This window comes from Aulonocara stuartgranti (genome assembly GCF_965226115.1).
Source record: "Aulonocara stuartgranti genome assembly, chromosome: 9".
Taxonomy (NCBI): Eukaryota; Metazoa; Chordata; class Actinopteri; order Cichliformes; family Cichlidae; genus Aulonocara; species Aulonocara stuartgranti.
This window is the reverse complement of record NC_138960.1, coordinates 20,087,985-20,109,235: the sequence shown is the minus strand read 5'-3', so window position 1 is coordinate 20,109,235 and position 21,251 is coordinate 20,087,985. Positions and strand designations below refer to the sequence as shown.

Below are 21,251 nucleotides of genomic sequence, written 5' to 3'. Positions count from 1 at the left end.
TAAGGCTTCATTAGCCACTACAGCATAACACACATGAACACCAAATTCAGGTTTTGACAGGGAAGAAGAATGCATTAACTAAAAAAAGACAACACATCTCTGATTTTACATCATTAATTCTGATTAGGTTTTTAAATTGTCAGTCTTGACTCTGACAGCGTTGTAGGAGTTCAAAGCCACATGAGTGAAGTATTATTGTTGGTACAGAATTATTCATGGATAAATAAATAAAAACTGGAGTTGAATATAAAATACATTTGGTTATCAGGTTTGTGTGGTTGTTGTTTGCTCACATTTGACTGACAGTGGCTGAGCTGTGTAGGCAAACAGCTCACCAACTCTTCCCTCACTTTTGATATAAATGCATTTAAAAACATGATGCATAGTGCATGACATTGCCTAGAGAAATATGAAAACAGTTTCAACTTTGACAGATTATTTTATACATTAAGAGAAAAAGCTTCATTAAATGATGCACAGTAGCAATATCTGTAAAACAAATGCAAACCAGCAGGATGAATTCACGGATTTTGTCTGTTCCTACCTGTCTTTGGCTCCACTGAGAAATACGGATGTCCATGTTCGATGCTGTAAACCACCCTGGCACTGTTCCCGTATGTTGGGTCATCTGCGTCTGTGGCTACCACTTGCACTACCATGGTTCCTGTGAGCAGACAGCCCTTCATTAGTTTCCAAGACGACATCAAGAAGCCAAGACAAACAGAGCTAAATGTGGAAACAGTCATCATATCAACAGCCCTGTGACCAACTCAGTTTGAAGGGAGTTGTGGGGGGTTGGTGGTAATGGTGGTGAGAGGGTCCTGATCTGACCGGCTCTTGCAAAACAACTGACACTCTTAATTATTTCCATAATTTGCAGGGATGCTGCAGCAAGATTAAAGTGTAACTCCAAGCCTGTAGAGATCATTCCAGTGCCATTTTTTTTCTCAGTGTGCCTGGTGCAGATCAGTTAGCAGCATCTTTCCTGGTAACTTCAATCTGTTCTAATTCATCAGCCAAATGGGGTCTGCAACCCATCTGTGCATGTTAAAGAGGCACTTCACCCCATCAAAAAAGACAAAGCTAAATTACTATTCACATCATCCCACAGCAATCCAAAAACTGCAACTTTTTTTTTTTGCTTTAGAAAGGAGTTTAAAGTCGTCCTGCAGCAATGTCATTGGAAGGCACTGTACCTCTCTGTGGTACTAATTAGGATTCAATGACACCTAGTACATTAAAGCATTTTACAACAATTTCTGGAGGATTTATGTCAAATTCCTATGCTCCATTCAAGACCGGTTGTGGACATAATGGACATGAAGTTGTTCTTAATATACTACTTTGCAGTCTGCCTAGAGGACACATGCGAGAGGTGACCTTGTTGCATGGTGGCTATCGCTATGTCAGCGCAGAAATTTCATGCCTGAGATTTAAAGCTCTGACATACAGTGAAATACAGAGAGATTAACCTGTAGCTGACAGGCTCAATCAGCATTATGTGAACCTGTTTGGCTAAGACTCGAATGTTGAGTAACAGATGCTTGTTTATCTGTAAATCCCCAGGTTTGAGCAAAGCAATTGCCAAAAGTTATACAAAAAATAAGTTACACTTCTCATTTGAAATTTGACTGACTTTGTACATCTGTGCTTAGGCCTACATGCTGCAGCATGCATATGCAATTTGTGATTATACTCCTGCACAATAACCCCACAATTTATTCACAGTCATGTGCAATATTTACGAGTTTTCTTGTTATTTTTTTATTGTTGTGAATCCTATTGCATTCACTTTGTGTAAAAACTGTAGCTAAAGTTTGATATGGGTAGAGAATCTTAACTCTGCGTGTTATAAAAGTTGCATTTTCTGACTGTGATTCTAAAAAAAACAACAAAAAACCTTACATTATCCAGTGGAGTTTTGCAGATAAAGTTATAAACACCCAGACATAAAGCCTCACTTTGTAACAGAGCCCAGAATTCGCCCTCCTCAAATCCCCAAACTTCCGTTCATCCTACAAGAAGGACATTTGTTTTCAAACTCAACTGTGAACTCTGCTGACAACTGACAACTGTTGTTTCTGCGTGCAGTACAGTATTGTCCTCTCCCACACTTCCTCTAAGGCAAACGAGAAGACATCGCACACGGCTCCTTGTGCACTTTTCTTTAAATGTGCCCACTGAACGAGGTTGATGTGACTTGAGCTGACAGCCGTGGCTCGGGAGGTAAAGCAGAAAAGCGTCTGAAGATTTCTCAGAGAAAACATAATCAGCGACAATCAGTGCCAATCAATTTCAATAGGTCATTCATTATGGTATAAATGAATCCTGTTGTTCCAACTGGGCTCATTAAATGGGTGCAGGTTTGGGTTTTTTTTCAGGCAAAGTCATTTTATGCTGAAAAATTGATATCCATTTGATAATGGAGAGGAAAAGGCATTTAATAAATTGTGAAATGACCAAAAACAACCTTTACGGTTCAGGCTATTTTTCGCTGTTAGACTATACGTCAGTGTTGGTCTTAAAGCTGACGCCTACAGCAGTCTCACACTTGGCAGTGGTGAAATCATCAAGAATAGAAATTGTTAAAATAACCTTGAAAAAACACCGTTCTCCACAAGTGTAGCTTTTTTTCAGTTTGTCACATGAATGCTTGAATATTTCACTTTAATGGCTAGCTGAACATATCTGGCAAAGCCTGTATTGTAGCAAACAGAAAGTGCTGTCTTACAAGTTGGTGATATTTTACTTTGAAGCAAACATCCTAATAAAACTCTCACTTTCTAACATGAGATGTATTTTACAGGCTTTTACAGAATGAAGTGATCACGGAAATTGAAGATTAGAGTCCCCCATTCTGGCCATAAAGCTGAATTAACAGGCTCTGGCCCTGGATGTGAACAATATAACAGTAAAAAAAAAAAAAAAAAGCTTGGTGAAGCTGGAGAAGTTATCACCAGGCTGGTTGTAGAAGGACACCTAGATTATATCATCACCTCTTAGTCATGACAGGTTATATTACAGGTAGTTTAAAACACCAAGGTCAAAGGATGACTGTATGAAAGAGAACTCAGGCAATGTCTGAATCTTTATTACAGGATGATAGTTAAAAACACTTCACAGAGGGTGTGGTGGACGCCGCCGTAAATTAACTTTCAATATGGACTCGCATGGAGCACTTTTAAAGTTTCCTCTTTTTTTCAGATGTTTTCCACAGCTTGTTTGCCCTGCGAGTCCACCAAACATCCTGTTCTAACAATATTGTCAGCATGAAAGGTAATATCATCTGGGTGAGCTGGATGTCAGAGAGAAAGAGAAAAAAAAACTGATGAACACCCCGAAAATTTTAACAGATTCTTTCAGCTCCACCAGGCTGTCGTCTGCTACTCAATTTCCCCTGTCAGTGTCCTTTCAATATTTGTCCATCTTCATCGACGTGATGGATCAGATCTTCACCCTTGTTATTTATCCCCTGCAGCTGTGTACAAAACAAGTTTCCTAATCAATTCCGTATTCTCGGCGAGCAACTGTCATCTGCCAGTAATGAAAATAAATGCGGCGTGCTTAATCTGGAGCAGAGACCAATATTCTTCAGACACTTGCGTGTACAGGTTGCAAGCAACTGTCAAGTGCAATATCCACTTTCCGACTGCAAGCACACAATGCAAAGGTTTGACAGTGACCCAAAACGTGTGTTGGAACTTTTGCATTAGTACAAATGAAGGACCGTCTTAGGAATATAAATATACTTTTATTTAAAGCGAAAAGGTGAAAAAAACCCATCAGAAACAATTGTGCGATGTGGAAGTACATACAGGATATGTCACGGCTGGCAGAGTGAGTCGTGTGGTGTGGAGGAAAAGGAGGACCCAAAATGCAGCAAACTGATGATACGAATGACGTTTTATTTACAGGGTGGTAGTGGCAAAAACAGGCAATGAAGCACGAGTAATTACAAACGGAAACCTAAACTGGGAGAAACTAAAGAGCAAACCTGAAATCTTACAAAACGGAGAGCGGAGCAGAGAGACGCAGACCAAGGACCAGGATACCAAGAAACACAGACGAGCCGACAACGAACACAGACCGACACCCACTATATATACACACACACACAAGGTAATCGGGTAATCGCACACAGGAGGGAAGAACAGCTGATCTGAATACACATGATGACTGGAGGACACAAGCTGAACACAATGACAACAGACACAGACTTTCAGAACAAAACAGGAAATCTAGAACCCGAACCGGACACAAGGGGGGAGGACACAGAATAACTAGAACAGAGGGAAATAATCACAAAACACAAAACGCTGGGTCAACGACCCAGGACCATGACAGGATATTAGAAGAATCAATATTAAAATGTTTCATTAAAGCCCAGTCGTTCTGCAATGCCTCCATGAGTACTCAAAGCTGCCGCAGTTGATTAAGTTGATTGTATTCATGCACATTCACACCTGCTCCCCACTGTTTCAGATGAGCAGGGACTATTGATTAGAGTTGGGTTCACATTTATTCCTAACTACAAAAGCAAAAATGAGTTACAAGACTTTAAAAGAAAGTTACCGAGTGCCTGCTGATTTCTATGCATGTTTTAACATTGTTAGGAAGCAAATACATTCCCTACATTCCCTCTACAGCTGTACTACCATAATATCCACCATATTTTCATTGTGTCCAGTTTTCATCACTGTTTTATTATATTTTACGAGACTGTGTTATATTCAGAGGTGTTTCTAATATTTTGCCTGCCTAATATGTGTTGCTGGAGAGAACAAAAAAAATAATGTGATACACTTCTTGGTTAAATAATTATCATAGTGTCAAATTTACACATTGTCACTGTCAAGTAAAAGTGAACATTAAGAGCTTTGTAAAAACAGTTATGACAGATATGCTGCATTGTAGTTAACAAAGATTAAGCGTGTGTACCTCAGTGAATATTTTTACCATGCAATTAAGCACTTCCACTTGCAGTGACAAAAAGAAGAAAGAAAAAAATCAACTTTCCCTAAACCGCAGCACCTTTTTCATTTCAAGAATTAAAATGACTATTCCATCCATGATCTCTGCTCTCGTGAATTCGGCAGGAACTGTGACAGCTGGATATAGGACTGATGAGTAGTAAATTCAAGAGCTGTGGCCTTGGGGTGACATTACATTCTCTATGCTTGTAATGAGCCCTCAAACGGCTCCTTTGGCCTTTCGCTGTGCAGCGGGAGAGAGCCAGGCCTCACGATTGCCACACCTCCAACTGTCCTCAAGCTCTCTTGTCTTTTATTTGACATCCCAGCCATGATTAAGACAAAAGCCCTGAGAGATCCTCAGGCCACAGGGTCACACTGTGCATGGACGAGCACTGCTTCTAATTACTTTAATTAATTAAATTCATGATTTCCTCTAAATTGAACCCATTCATCAAGGGTGCAAAGCTGTGACCATTAATGATTTAAAGACATCTATAAAGGAATTATTGAAGACAGGAGGTGCTTCGCCCTTTCCCGTTCTTTACTGCATTGATAATTGCTTTGAGCAGATATTTACAAAAGGGAGGCAAAGCATTATTCTCCTGTTGTTCTCGCAACTCGTGATGAAGACCTTTACAGGAACTGGCAGAGTAAATAAAGTGCTCGGGTGGAACGTGCAGTTCACCGATTCTGGTGTGAATACATCCTTCTAGTAAGTTGCTGTTATCACCGGTTGGGCACGAGACTCAAAGCCCTCGTACTCTAATCCTCTGGTTCCTTAAGCCTGTGCTCTGTACCCCCCATTGACAGTCAGCTGTGTAATCCTTCGGAGATCTCTGTGCCTGTGCTGTAAGCAAAGCAGAGCCTCCCTTGGAACGGCTCCCGGTGCCACTGTATGCCTTCTGAAATTTCCATTTTGACTTTGAACACTCTGGAAATAGCCTTTGTTTTTTTTTTTCTAATTTACATTTGCATGGCAACAAGCACGTTTGAAGCACTGAGGTGATCCTAACCAGCAATGAGTTTGCTCAGCTGTCTATGTACTGCTCGAGGTAAAAACTATAAAAATCTCCATCCACATATCAATCACATACAGCAAAGCATACGGGAAAGGGTTCTCGAACCAAGTGATCAATCCACAAAGTGCTATCACCAGAGCTCCCCACAGCTCCATGTTCCTGTTTAGCTTCTTTCAGCTCATTATTTTGCTTATCTGGCCCACAAGCTCACTGCTGTGCTTCATTCTCAGAGTTTTCATTGCATAATTTGTACACTGTGAACTTCCAAAAAGAGAAAAAAAGAAAAGAAAACACTCTAAAAACGACTGTGCACAAATGCTAGCACAAGCTGATAACAGACATAAAGCAGTATAGCAGTGTATAAGTATCCAATCATATCAGTGTAAAAAGTGCCCCTGAGTGGCCAAAAGCACAATTCATTGCAGATTTAATGAACCATCTAACCCCATGTTTTAACTGAAACATGTCCACTACATATTAAAAAACAATGCATTCAAACCCAGAGCTTTCTCGCCCACCTGCCTGCAGTTACAGCTTGCACAATAACACTCCTACTTACAGCCTTGACAGCGTTTCAGTGATGCTACCCAGTGTGTGATGCTCACTCTTTTTAATTATGTACAGAATTTCCTCAATTTTCTCTGGGAAAAAAGGTCACAAACCGCCACTCCATATTACCCTTTTGGTAGCAATGACACTAAAATGGGTTTATGGTGTTTTATTACAAATTTTGCATTTAATTTACTGACTGAAAAAAAGTTGATAGTCTTTGGCCAACACATTCTCAAGCAGGTTGTGTAGATTGTGTAATTAATTTGACATAAAATGACTTTTTACACTTTAGGCATAAAATCATGTCAAACTTTGTGTTTGTAATTTTTAATCAACTGAAAAGCTCAGGTCACCTTTTCAGTCATCTGACGCCCAGGTTCATTTCTGTCTCCATCCCAGCACTCACAGCTCACTTGTGATTAGACCACAGCTCCCAGCATGCCTTGGAGTGCCTTGGGAACCCCTAGGTGAAGCTGGAGGAAGTTAAGGGTGACTGTGCTGCTAAGCATGCCGTGTTGCCACAGTGAATTGCAAAAGTAATGGCTGGGCAGAAATGTATTCATCAGGATCAGATGTTTTTCAGAGAAATGTTCAGCAGGAAGGTACTGGGAGGTACTGGCTGCAATGAACTCTGAGTCCAATTTGTGGAAAAAATGCCTATGGCCTTCAAGCCTGATTCAGACCTTAAGTTTGCCCGAGTTAGCTTTCAAACATGAGTCACTCATCAACATTTCTAAGCCTAGAGGTCTGCTTTGGCATATGTGAATATGTGAATATCTGAAATAAAACAAGCTCTAAAAATATTCTAAATCCTAAATATCCCAAATATTAATTTTATTTATTGTTATTTATTTTATTGTTTTTTTTTAATTTTAGGTCAGTATAAACCAGACATGCTCTAGACATTAGATATATGGAGGTCACTTTTTCTTACTGCATTCCTAACACACCTGCTAAGATGAATGGCCTCAGGATGTTGTTGCCACTCATTTGCATTTACTTGCATTTTGAACCTGAGCAGGACCTGTCTGAAACCTTGAAGGAAATCTTGACCACACAGCTTACAGACAGGGGCTGATATGATAGCACCCTCAAGGAGTGTTTTTTAAACAGATAAAAGGAATACCTGTTGCAATAAATGCTAATGTGATCAATAGAATATCAATTGAGTCCTTAGGAGAGGTATTATTGTGCAGTATAATGTTTTTACCTGTGCTTGCTTTAGATATACCAATGCTGGTCTGTTAATCTACAGACTACTGTAGTTGGTCAGCTGTCCTGTAGAAACACACTTTTTTTCAGATATCCTGTGGAGGTTACAGGAATTCTGGGGTATTCCCATGGGATTCAAGGGAGTCAATTCTCAATTACTATTCGACTTGTAAATGTACAGGACTGGAAAAAAGTCAGCACTCAAGAAGAAAAAGGTAATGGATCGGGAGTGGGGAGGGGGCTTGATAGTATGTGCAGCCTTTTTCTAGCTTTTAAAATCTTGTGCTTCTAGCATCACTAGTTATTAGCTGTATTTCAATAAAACCTGATCAGGACATTCCTAAATCCCAGAAGGATCGGTGATATCAGCAGTGGTTACTCTCTGATGCGTCACAAATCAGCAAAAATTGTCTTAATGTGCGACACAGATTAGTACAGAGATCCTTGGTTCCCAGAAGATTTATGCTGATGGATTGATGAGTCTTTTCATTTTTGGTTTTAATCAAAATGTTTTCACTGATTAATTAACATGATATCATGACTGTCAGGTTCTACATATAACCGTTTGTGATGAGTTGACTTTTTCTCTTGTGCAATCATCAAGTTAAAATTTTGTTTATGCTAAAACCTGCTGGTATTAGCGCTACATGATACCTATGGAATATATAAAAATAAAGGCAAGCTTTACTGAGTGGCCTAAGAGAAATGGTTTTAGTTTCTTAGTCTTCGTGCATCATCCTGCTTTTTGAAGCTTTAAAAAATGAACAGCGAGGCATGCATGACCTTATTCGTCAGGATCACAGCAGAAAAGGAGAAAGAAGCCAACAGACCAGTGCGCTGTGGCCAAGGTATTCCCAAATCAAGGTAATTTAACCTGGATCTCATTTGATGTGGAGCCCATGAACAAGAAGGGCTTCATACTGGTTAAATTATATTCAGTATGATTAGTATGTAGTCAGTCTTACAAACTGAACATGCTGGACTCAAATTAATATTGCACACGTTCCAAATCCCCCCCTCCACCCACCCCTCACGACCTAAACACTGGGAGAGATGAAGACGAATTCAGTGAGGTGGAAAATTATCAAAGGCAGATGTTGGAGCAAGGACAAGTCAAAGAGAAAGCAAGAGTAAGAGAGAGAGACTTGAAGAGTGCGCGGAGAGGGGGGGAAATGACTTGTTTGGTTATGCCAGTGCAGGGACGAATAATAGTTCATCCAATATACAGGTTTTTCTTTTCCACATGATGTGAATTTTTCATAGACTCCACACAGGTGTACAGATAATTAGCTCTTGTGGGTCTTCATGGAGAACCGAGACTATCACACTGTTCACAAAGAAAAGCACTGTGTACTGCATTAATAGGTGACCACTTTTAACTTACTTTACAATTCTTACTTACAATGTTATATCACTTTTAACACTTTGGTTATTAACCTTCAATCGATTATGTGTAAAAGAACTAGAGTAACTTACCTAAGGGTGACATCTCCGGTACTCCTGCCAGGTATGGTCCATCAGGAAACTTGGGCTCATTGTCATTGATGTCCTGGACTTTGACCACAAATTCAGATCTGGGTTCCACAGGCAAATTGGTGAGTCGGTCTACAGCTTGAGCTTGAAGGGTGTAGTAAGCCTGAGCCTCTCGATCAAGCCGCTTTGTGGCATGGATGTCTCCCGTGTTCTCATCAATGGTGAAGATGGAGGTGGCACCCTCACCAGAGAGCACGTACTTCACCTTGCCATCTCCTTTGTCCACATCTGAGTGTAGCTGTCGAAAGGAAAAAGAACCGGAGTTTAAATGCAGCCACACCAGACTGTAAACGTTTGAGTGGTGATGCTGGACTGAAGAATGATGTGAGCGCTTCTGGTTTAAAGGATACATAAAATCTTGCATTAAATAATTATTAAACAAGTGAGGATGATGCTTCATTCTCCATTTTTAGCAAGATAATGCGAGTATTTTATTTCCCTAAAAAAGAAACATTCTTCTTTTAAGCTTTTCTAAAACTCCCTTGTTCTTGTGCCCTTTTACAAATGTCCCATTCCCCTTTCCATAGTTTCAAATGCAAACCACCTCCAGTAAATAGCAGTTAATAGCAGCAGGAGACACATTTGATCAAAGGGCAGCTAACACAGACAGTGATACAGTATTGCTTCTAATGTTCTCCTCGTTTGATCCTTTAAAGAGTAAAAATAGCCAGAATCACAACACAGCCACCGCCTTTAACCCTTTGTGCGAAGAGATTTTGTCAGATTACATCATGGCTTTAAAATCATCATTGTTCCAGTGCAGACTGACAGCTTGAAAAGTGGCTTGAAAGTTAATTGGTGGTTAACATGTAGTTAATGTGCAGCATGTCAATCACAATTTCATACTCATTACATTGTTTGGCACCAGGAACAGAAAAAGTGGAAATGTAGATAGCAGTTTTTTAATTTCGTTTTTTATTTATTTATTTAAATACAGCTGTGCAGTGAACACAGATAATAGGAGAGAACCAAACAGAGCTTAGGTTGCACTGAGGTTCAAACAGCGACATGAAAGCACAGTAAATCACTCCCAGTTCTTTAATGGTTTTAAATCAGTCTAAACATTCGTCTGTTTGCCTCTGGTCACTGCTTTTATTATCACATAAATCTGGGCTTACTGTCAAAGCTAATGATAACTTTAGCCACACAACATACAAATACTAATGATTTTCCTGTAGATTTGATACGCTGCCTTTAAATCCTAAAACAAATCTACTGGGTTTTCAGTTCCTCGGATGCTGCAAGTGTATGGAAACTCTTGTTTTTGTCCTTGTAGCCAACAACAGAACATATAGCTTGCTTTGCTTGTGGCCGAGACATCGCTAAAGTTAGAGTAAGAGAGGCAGGCTGCTGCTGGTCGTTTGGTATTTAAAAGGCTGAGTCTCTAAGCCACAAGTGAAGACTGGTTCTTGTCCCTTTTGACATCACAGAGCGCTCATTCAGAGACGCACTTTATAATATGTAGAGAAGGGAAATAAATATATACCGTGTACATTTTTAGACATGTCTGGGATTCTTAATTATGTTCAAAGAAAATTAAAAAGCGGAAATCACATAATATGCTCCTCTATTAGACTTTGCAAACAACAAATGCAGCTATAAAATGTCTTTAAAACATTCAGTATTTAATCCGTACAAATATTCACTGTCATGTTGCTACAAATATGTACAAACAGCGCAAGCAAACACATCATGTTTATTGGATAAACATTCAAATCAGATCAAAAGATCAAAACATGCACCATTTATGCATGAATTATGGTACCAAATCCCACCATGATTTGCATTCTGCTGCAAATAATGGAATGAAATGAAACGCTGCCTTTTACTGTAATGACAGTGTGGCTTCCTAACTAATGTAATGGTCATTACAAACAAAACTAGCAATTTTCCATTAAAACCCCAGCAATAACAAGCTCATCTGACATCAAAAATGTACTACAGTGGTTACAAAATGTGTTCATTTAATGTGTGTTGAATCAATAAAACAACAATGATGCACCAAATGGATTCGTGTTTTTCACACATTTTCTGACCAAAAATCTGTCATTAGGGCTGAGATGAATGGCTCCACTGGAAACATTAATCATCTCATTTTTTTTTGCCAAAGACATATACAAAGCTCTCTAAACGTGGTTCACGAAACTGCACGGGGAATTGTGACGCTCCAATCGAATCCCTTTTTCTGTATGTCAGGTGAAGAGATGCCAGAATTCCAGTGCAAAAACAACAGCGTGTTAAAGTTATATGGAGTGAAATTAGGACTCAGGGTTTCCATTATGCACTTCTTTATATCTTTTTTCCTTTTTGACATAAAACAAAGACAGATGATTTTATAGACGTGACTGTTCTAACTGGAATTGGTGACGAGACATCTGGATGTTCAACCTTAGATCACGTTTGCAGGTTCCTCTTGTTGCCATTTAAAGCATACAAAGTGTGGCTTTAAGTTTATCCACTAGCAAAAAGGATTTGACAGGATTATGTCTTCTGAGGATAAATAGCAAGAGCTGAGGTCATGTACCAAGAGTCGTGCTGTCAGATCCGTCCTGTTTAATGATCATACAAACCATCCGTCTTTAAATCTAGTCGTGCACCAAACATTGAGGACGATACTTTTAAATCAAACCGTTGTTCACCTCACAGCATGTGGGCTAAAAGAAAGTTTGATTGGTGGAGTAGCTAGAATGGGTATTAATAGGACTTGTTGTGACGTTGCATAGACAGAATACTGTACACCTTTACAGAGAAGATAGACAAACTACATGTTTTATCAAGGTACCTTTGTAGTTACCGCGGCAACATTCTGCTTATGACAGCGTTTTAATCTCCGAAGAGCAAGTCGAGACTTTAAAGATGACTTAAAGACCCTTTCTCAAAGTACAACTCCAACAAAATATTCCTTAAACACTTCTGGAGAAAGAAATTCAAATTATCAGGACAAGTAACCAGTCCTGAAAAATCCCGTTTGAAGTTAGAGCTGCGTGATGGACATCCACTCCACATCCACACAGCACTGATGTGTGTTTTAGGGGAAGGCAGTAGTTAGTTGGAGTTTAGTAACGGGCAGACTGACCTTTTTTGCTATAAGTATTTAGGACAGTGGATATTTCTGCCTTTACTTCATCATCTTTGACATGACAGAACATCTGATTCTTGATATTCAGTGTTTAAAAGTGTATACGAAAAAGTTGTGGCAGTAATGAACGCACTTCAAGTCTCAACCTAAATCTTGAGAACAATAATATCAGCTACGTCTGGGTTTTGTCTGTCTGTGTTTTTGGTCCAGCTTCCTTTCTCTGCAAAAGACTGGAGACAAACAGCTTCTGAAAAGTATTAGGTACACAATGGCAATGATTGCAAGATAAACTGCTGCTTTAGTCAGCGAGTACTGCACTTATATAAAATCGAAGGACTCAAGCTTTGAAAACACAAGAGCTCTTAATGTAGCTGTCCTGTATCTTTCATTAATGTCTCTGCCCTTTGAAATGCTCACTTCATTTAAACTCCATACCCTAATTTGTAGCATATGATCAGACAACCTTGATGGTATTTCTATAACATCAGATTTACTTTCAGAGCTACAGGATATATCAGAAAAGTGTGTTTCTTGATACTGTAGAGTTGGTTTTCTTGGAAGAAGTAAACTTTGGATTCTTACAGCCAGAGCCAAAGCCGTATTGAAATGACAGAATATCAAAAGTCATGCTCAAAATTGTGACATGAGATAGAACAGCTGTTCACTTGACTTCTTGGCAATATACCACATCATCACGTTTTACTGTGCTGACCTTCTCCTTCTACAGTTAGGTCTAAAAGTATATGGACAGTGAAATTTTGTTTCTGTACACTGGCAGAGTGCTTTTAAATCAAGCAACCAAGATGTGATTGAAGTGCAGACTTGAGTGTTTAATTTAAGGGGGTGAAAAAAAAAGTATTTTATTAAGAGTCCACAGCAATTTTCACATCATTCTTTATGCTGTCCTCCATTAGAGGCTCAAAATAATATGAAGGAACTAACATAATTTCAAATACAAGGATTGTTTTTGATATTTGGATGAAATCATTTGCAGGCTGTCAACATCACTAAATGCTGGTTTCCTCCTGCCAGGTCTTTACTGCAGCCAACTTCAGCTGTTGCTTACTTGCAGGTCTCTTTTGCTTCAGTTTTATCTTCAGGTACTGAAAAGTACACCATTTGCTGTTAATGAAACCTGGACATAAACATCTCATGTCAGGTAAAACTCTATCAAAGTAAATTTAAAATACTGTTTATATGTGCAAGAAAAGGACTATTCAACATCGTCTATTTCTATTTCAGTGTTAATCAATTCCTAGAGACCTATAGCAGGTTTCAGATTTGCTGTTCATGTCAGAACACTGGTATCCTTTAAGACCTTGTTGTCCAATTGGACGTAAGACATAGCTTTTGTCCTCGTTTTAAAGATAAAATTGAACGAAATCTTTATTTAAATAGCTTTACAGCTGCTTGTTGCAGATTCAGCAATACCTCCAAAAATGTAGTGAACACCAATATAAATCTCTCACAAAGTGGCTGTGCAAACTCCAAAGAGAAACTCCTTGCAGTGACTTTTGGTAGAAATGACCTGATCAACTTCTGCTCCTCCTCAATCTGAGATACATCACGTGAAATCTCCTTGTCAGCATCCTTGTCAGACTGGTCTGTTTCCTCCAGGAGCCTGACCTTAAAGTGATACTGAAAATGCACATTCCCAATGACAGCCAGAAAACAGCTAGAGCACTTTGCATCCCTGAGGAAATTTTCTCCATGCTTAGCAAAATTCCCCTGCGGTGCTTCTTTACTAGTTTCATAAACTCCACCAGAGAAATGAGTAAGCTTCAAAAATAGTTTCCCGGCATATCTTCCTCTTAGATAACGTGACATGTAGGTTGAGGAATTCTTCCCTTGTATGATCCCCAGCTGAGATCAGCAGCTAACTATCAATGATGAAAAAAGTCAGGGCAAAGGCCTGGCCTCTACCTTCTAGAGCCGTCTGATGGTTCGCCAGAACTTCTTTGATGCTACAAAACTTTTAATATCCTTACCGCATCTGACCCAGAGCTCAAGACCAGAAAAAGTACAGTTACTATACTTTCCCTTGCAGCAACAGAGAAAAATGTTTTTCAGCACTTTAATATACATATATATATATATATATATATATATATATATATATATAGAGAGAGAGAGAGAGAGAGAGAGAGAGAGAGAGATAAGCGTAGTTGAGTAGACAATAATGAAACTCGTCTTTCAATTTATCTGTAAATGTCAACATCTCATTACGGTATAAATAACAATGGTATTTCAGCACTCAAGGGTAGAGAATGATTAGGTCAATATTATTTCGGTGGTGCTGACGGAGTATAAGCTTAAGAGAGGATATAACACCAAAGGTCTTTTATTAATGGAATCCATCAGCCTGCTGATGGATTCAGCACTGAGGCCATGATGATTGCAGTGGCTGCGTCCTCAGGCCTAAGCATGCATATGTCACCCCTCTTATGGAGCCTACTGTGTTTATTCACCATCTCCTGCTGTCAGGAACAAACCTAAGGTAAATTATCAGTCTTGGGGAGAGTCAACATTTAATCTCGAGGAAGCCATCCGTAGCAGTTTGTTTCCGGTAAATGCCATGGACAAGAAGGACAAAGCAGACAGGCCACAAAGTATGCAAGCAGGGTCGGGGGTCAAGCGCAGTATGTGGTCTTTTCAGTGCACTGTTTGGTTTGCAACATTTCCAGCTCTGTTTGCAAAAGAAGAAGACAGAAGAGTCCAGCGTTTGGCTCCACACACTCAGTCCAAAATTGCAGACTACATAAAAGATGTATTACTTTGGTGAAAGTTTTTAAAAGTACAGCCAAGTCAAATAATTTTTCTCTATCATTAATCGAATCCATTTTGCTGCTAATTTTCAGGTGCTTTTTGAAGTTTCAACTCTTGTTCCTTTCCCTCAGCACCATATTTGCTAAAATGTAAACTCCTGTTATTCTTTTCTTCGCTTCCCCCGAGGTGAGTGTAACACAGCATGCGGCACGGTGCTGCACGGCAGTGTAGCTCAAAGGCGCTCCCAGGGATTGTGAAGGAGGGGTGGGATCTGAACACGAACCCTTCTGAAATCATTGCTGACACTTATCATCACTTTGTATGCAGGCAGTTCTCCAGGGACCAGCCTGTTAGCTTTGTGTTTGCTTGTTTACCTTGTAGCAAGGGAGAAGGGTAAAAAGCATGAAAGAACCCATAACAACCCACTGATTCACGCTTGTCCTTTTACTAAAACTACTGCACAACATTTTCAAATTATTCTAGCATTTGAATTTTCATTTTCACCATTGAGTCAAACAAAAAAAAAATGCATGTAGTGCTTGAATAATGTTTAATCCTTTTGTCCCCCCCCCCCCTTCCCCTGTTTTGCTTATCTGTGTGCGATACAAAAAGAATACAAATATAAAGTCTCATAAAAGAAAATACAAATAAAAAGATGCATGTTTCAGGCTTTGGATGTTTTTTCAGAAGGTGTTTCTTCTATTCAGTGGACTGAACAACCTAAAATGGATATAAACATCAATACCTACAGGCAGCCTGTGAGCAATACTGTAAAGCGCTTTGGGTGCCTAGAAAAGCGCTATATAAATCCAATCCATTATCATTATTATTATTACTATTCTTAGTTAGCGTATTGTCTGTCTTGTCTTAATGTTGGTTTAAAATGGAGCACTGTAACAAAAAATAATTTCCCCCAGGGATCAATAAAGTATTCTGATTCTGATTCTGATACTCAATCCTGTACACTTAAACAGCCTCAGCTGTTGCTCAAGAGCCCTTAATCAGGCATCGCCCTCAAGATATTTCACAGAGCTGCTTGAAGATCAGGGCTCAACAGGTTGTCTTCTAGCAAGGTAGTACAGTATCTCAAAAGTAAGAAAAATATGAAACACTGAAAACGGTGCACTCTGGCATTGTTTCCTGTTGAGAAACTGATGGTGCACAGGAAGCCTTAACCCACTACAAATCATATTCTACACAATAGCATAATTACAAACAGGAATTGCCATTAAATTAGCATTATGTCTGGACACTAAACACATGCTATATGTGAAACTAACAGGAGCTCAGAGTCATTAATGAAAGCATACGTGAAACTCAAAATAAGTACACAGACAGGACAAAGGGCCTTTCTGGCAGGGAAAAAAGCTAAAAATGTAGACAGAGGCTTCAGTGTAGCTGTCACTGACATCAGCTCTCGACATGCTTGGCTTTTCATCTATTCACTCGGCCATGTTCTGGTGAGTAGCCATGGTGCTGTGCTTTGAGAGAGGCTCAGTAGTGCAGCCTCCCTTCTTTCATTTCAAATTGCGAGGTGGGGAATTAGCGATCGCCATGGAGAGACTGTTAGCTATCACACAGTGACGTACAGATGCATGGGATCTGCGCCCCTGAAGTTGTTTCCTTATTGTGCTTAAGTATAATAAATGGTGTCTTCACATTAGTGTAAGTTTAACACATTTCCGTTATTAAGATAATTTCTGATTAGTTTGGTTTATTCTTTTAGTGCTGTTTTCAAGTTTTTGAGTGTTTTATTTGATTTTGCCAAGCCAGGCTCTTGGAAAGAATATAATAAATGTCACATCTTATCATGTGCATAGACCATATTTGTGTGAGTGTTAGTTGTGCAAAGAAATGTAGCTTTTTTTAAATTTGTCTCTTTTCATTATTAGAAAATTGTTCATAAATCAGCAGAATAAAATCGATGACTAAAAACCTAAGACAAAATCTGACAGTAACATGTGTTCTGTATGACTCACCACTCAAGATAAATCCTTGACTTTTTATCAAAATTCGCACTTTTTATGATTCTGAGGAAAAAAAAACCCTCCAAATGCTGAGATTAAAATCAAAATGTTGACTTTTTTAAATCTCAGAATTCTTTTTTTCAAATTCTGAGAAAAAAGTATGTTAAAAGTCATGACTCTAATCCTATTCTGTAGTGACTCAACTCTAAAATAAAGTCTGAATTCTTTTCAGGAAGAATATTAGAAAAGCTGTCATTTTATGCTGAGGTAATGAGAGCATTTGTTGAAATATACCTGCGTACTCAGACCGAATGCCATGCAGCTTTCGTAGTTGGATCAGTTTTGGATTCACGGGAGAAGTAAGCTTGAATTTCTTTCTCTTTTGTACACTCGTGTCTCGCTAGTTACAACACAGCTAGCACAAAGGTGGTCTATTGGTTGTTTGTAGTAAATACATAGTGGCGTCACAATCAGATACAATTTATAAGAAGGGCAAAAGGCAAAAACATTTCCTTCACTTTCTGTCTGAACACACTTTTAAGATGGTTGAGTTGCCAGCTGTGTAAGAGATAAAAGCAGTTGCACTGTCAGTTGAGGGGAAAAGCTGAAGTGTGTATGTTGGCAGTGGCAGCAGTTGAAATATAAGCTGAAGTAACTGAAGTGTCAGTTTATTTTCCGTGAAAAAAACCAATACACGTTTTTATAAATTAGGAGAATTTCTCTTTTTTTCATTCATTCTATTTTCAAATAAGCTGATTCAAAATGGTACAAGAATGCTGTTTAATAGACTTCAGTCTGTACAAACAGATGCATGTGATGGCTTGACAGCAGGTACAAAGCAAGTGCAGACAGCTCTTTTAGAGGATAAATATAAAAAAGCTGAGAAGCAGTTTTCAGGGATACGGCAGGATTCGCTGCTTTCTCTCAGATGTGGCGATTGTTCTCATAAGAGAATCGGCTTTCAGTCAAAGTCAGAAAAATGATTTTCAGAATTCTGACTGCCATTTATACGTTCTGTTTCCATCAGACAGCGGTGGCTCATATCTGCACCTGCTGGCTGAGTCATGACACAAAAGAGATAATGGCTCTGTTTCGGTGTGGGGAAATTGAATTGGGATTTTCTGAAAAATAGACCTTAACAGCTACAGTCAAGATCGCTAATGCAAAAAGAAAACGTATACACACATTGTTTTTTCTGTTTGTTTCAAATCCAGCTTCTTATCTGGATTCCTATTAGATCAGTCATTCGTGTTTCTGTGAATAAATAAGCAGTAAATCAAAAACTAACATGAGTGGCGGGTTTTGTTACGTTTAATCATACATTAGTCTGTGCCTAATACAACCCTGAGGCACAATGCACTCGTTGCCTGCGGTGCACAAGAAGCATTGCATTTGACGAAATGAAACAATCAGTTCTGACAGGAAACAATGGAGCACCTGCTTTATCAAAAAGTAGTAAATGGCATCATATTGATATAGCAAGAACGGATATTTTTTTGATAATTTTATTAATGTACACAAAACATTAATTCACTGAATGACAAGACAAAAGATTTATTTTGGTTTTGGTTTAGACTCGTGCCTATTTGAATTATCAAAAGTCAAAACTCAGCTTATCTGCTATTTAGTTTTGAACAATCCTTTTGCTTGAAGGTGTCTTTAACTTAGCATATCCTCACCTCTCATGAGATTATCCATGCAGCTAAAAGGTTACTAGACAATGTAATTATTGCTTTGTAAATTTGATATCCCAAATTAAGCGCCTTTGCAAAATCCAAGTGGGCTCGCTCGCTATAGTGAAACGCAGCTTCACTGGAGTGCACTCAGTTTACTACAGACATCAACACTGCAAGCTGTGCATTAGAAAATGTACAAATTAAATTTTGATTGTTGAACAGAAGTACTAAGCAGCTGTGTCAGTGCTAATGTGAATGTAACAAATCTCTAGTCCCTTCAAAAGAAAATGCGAAACATAAATAAGCAGACAGATACATTTACACGCAGCGGCACAGGAATGAAAAACTAGACTCCTTTCACAGAAAGAGATGCAGGGATAGAGATTTTCTTAATTTACTTGAGCACAATGAGGCCATTTTTGGACGATCCCTTAACACGCACATGTTAATTAAAGACATGCAGGAGTGCTTCCAGGGCCTTTCAGTCTGGTGCCCTGCTGCCTTTTCTGCTTTGCCAGTCTTGCCACCATGCCGATTTGTCATCCACATCAATGAAAGTAATCAAGCCAGCAATCAGGGCAAGCTTTCACTTTATTTTATTTTTTATTTTACGTATGTGTATGTGTGTGTGGCATTCAGCTGCCCTCATCACAGTGGTGCACATAAATGGAAGACAGGAATAGGCATCCTTTTCAAAGTATTATGGGGGAGGGAATCAAAGCTCTTTTGTCACAAAAAGGCTTCTTAGATGCTATCGTTGCAGCATTTTTTTTTCCCTTCCCTTTTTTTTCATGTGCAAGTGAGTACAGCCTATAACTGACAGCCTATTGATGGATTAAATGAAAAGGAGAAAAGGTGAGAAGAAAAGTGTATTTCCATATCAGGTGGTGTCGATATAAGGAATCACCGTGGCATGCTGGACTTTATTATTCATCTCGTCTGAGGTTATCTGAGGCAAAAAAAAGAAAAAAGAGAGGCCAATAAACTGGACACTGTTTCAGATGTGATAAAGGTAACCATTTTAACATTGAGGTTGAGGCCAGTATCAATATGAATGCAGCATTATTAAAAGATGGTGGTGACACAATCTGCATCTAACCTTTCAATACGTTTTTATTATCCTAAGGTGTTTCATTAGTTTCATGTATCCATACAGTGCACAGTCAATTTTTCAAAAATAGCTCGCAGTGGTTGAACAGAGATTTATTAGATGTGATTAGAGAGATTAGAGCTGCATTTAACATGTCTTTATGCACAGATTATAGAGTTTAGGTTTACATAGAAAAAAAAGCTGTTGCCAATTGTGTTAAATAGAATCTGGATGCTGCCAAATATTAGAGTCCCTCAAAGAACAGAAATCCAGTTAATTTATGACATGTGTGAGGATTTTATTGAAACTGACAAGAACTGACAGAATATGAACTGAAATTAGACAGTATCAAGAACCTTCCTGGCTGTATACTGTAGTTGTCAGTGGCCTACAATAGTTTAAAAAAGAGCATATTGAATAAATGCACATATATATAGTCACAGTAAAAAGAAAGTATGTGCGTTGTAAGGTTTCACACATGAGGAAGATTATAAATAATTAAGATGTCTAAAGGTAAACGCAACCTTTAGACATATAATATACTCTGCCATTATTTATTTAATAAAAGCAAAAGCAAAACCTGAAGAAATTCTGGCCTGCTCTCCTCTATAACATTTGTTCAGTTCATTGAGTTTTGCAGATATTTTTATTAACGGCTCTCTTAAGGTCCTGCTACAGTGTTTAAGTCAGGTTGAGGTTTTAACTTTGACTGAGCCGTTGCAACACCTTGTTTCTTTTCTTTTTCAGCCATTCTGTTGCAGATTTGTTGCTATTTGGGGGATCATTGTCCCCAAATGATCCCACTGTGCATGGCCTCACAGTGAAGCTGATGGCCTCACAATTGATTCTAGAGTATATTTAGAGCAGTTCATGGTAGAGACAGTGACTGCAAGGTGCCCAGTGTGTCTGCAAAACAAGCCCAAATCATCACTACTCTGCTACCATGCTTCAGAGTTGTACTTTTCACTAAATGTGGTGCTGTGAATTATGGCAAACGTCTTTGTGGTTCAATATGATGCAACTTTGCTGCCATATATATATATATATATATATATATATACACATACATATATATATATTATCATTACTGATTTTCCTCATTATTGGCACTTTGTTGCCAAACACCTGAATGTGCCAGACTGCAAACTGTTATTTTAGCTTCTGTGACAGTGTGTTTTCCTTGAGAGTGCACTTTCTTTTTGACCATGACCATACACTTGTGCATATAAATTAGAAGATCTGTGTATAAAAAAAACCACCCAGTCTAACGTGTTTACACTACTTGTGAAGAAATGACTGGTTACTAAGTTATTTTCGGTGAAAGGAAGCATTATTAAACCACAAATTCATGCTCCAAATTTGTTACAGGAAGATAAAATGAAAA

The 21,251-nt window shown here is 38.7% G+C and overlaps 1 protein-coding gene and 1 long non-coding RNA gene across 4 annotated transcripts in view; one reads left to right on the top strand and one right to left on the bottom strand.

Moving 5' to 3' along the window:
- Positions 1-21,251, top strand: part of LOC309714923 — a 170,569-nt gene that overhangs the window by 91,394 nt on the left and 57,924 nt on the right. The gene's annotated exons all lie outside the window — the stretch shown is intronic.
- Positions 1-21,251, bottom strand: part of LOC309714919 (cadherin-7-like) — a 114,629-nt gene that overhangs the window by 59,445 nt on the left and 33,933 nt on the right. For all 3 annotated transcript variants that reach the window (XM_082547644.1, XM_082547646.1, XM_082547645.1), the window contains exons 3-4: positions 9,233-9,527; positions 545-664 (exon numbers count right to left, since the gene is read on the bottom strand). In XM_082547644.1, the coding sequence (XP_082403770.1) occupies positions 545-664; positions 9,233-9,527 (415 nt within the window). The remainder of the gene's footprint in view (positions 1-544; positions 665-9,232; positions 9,528-21,251) is intronic.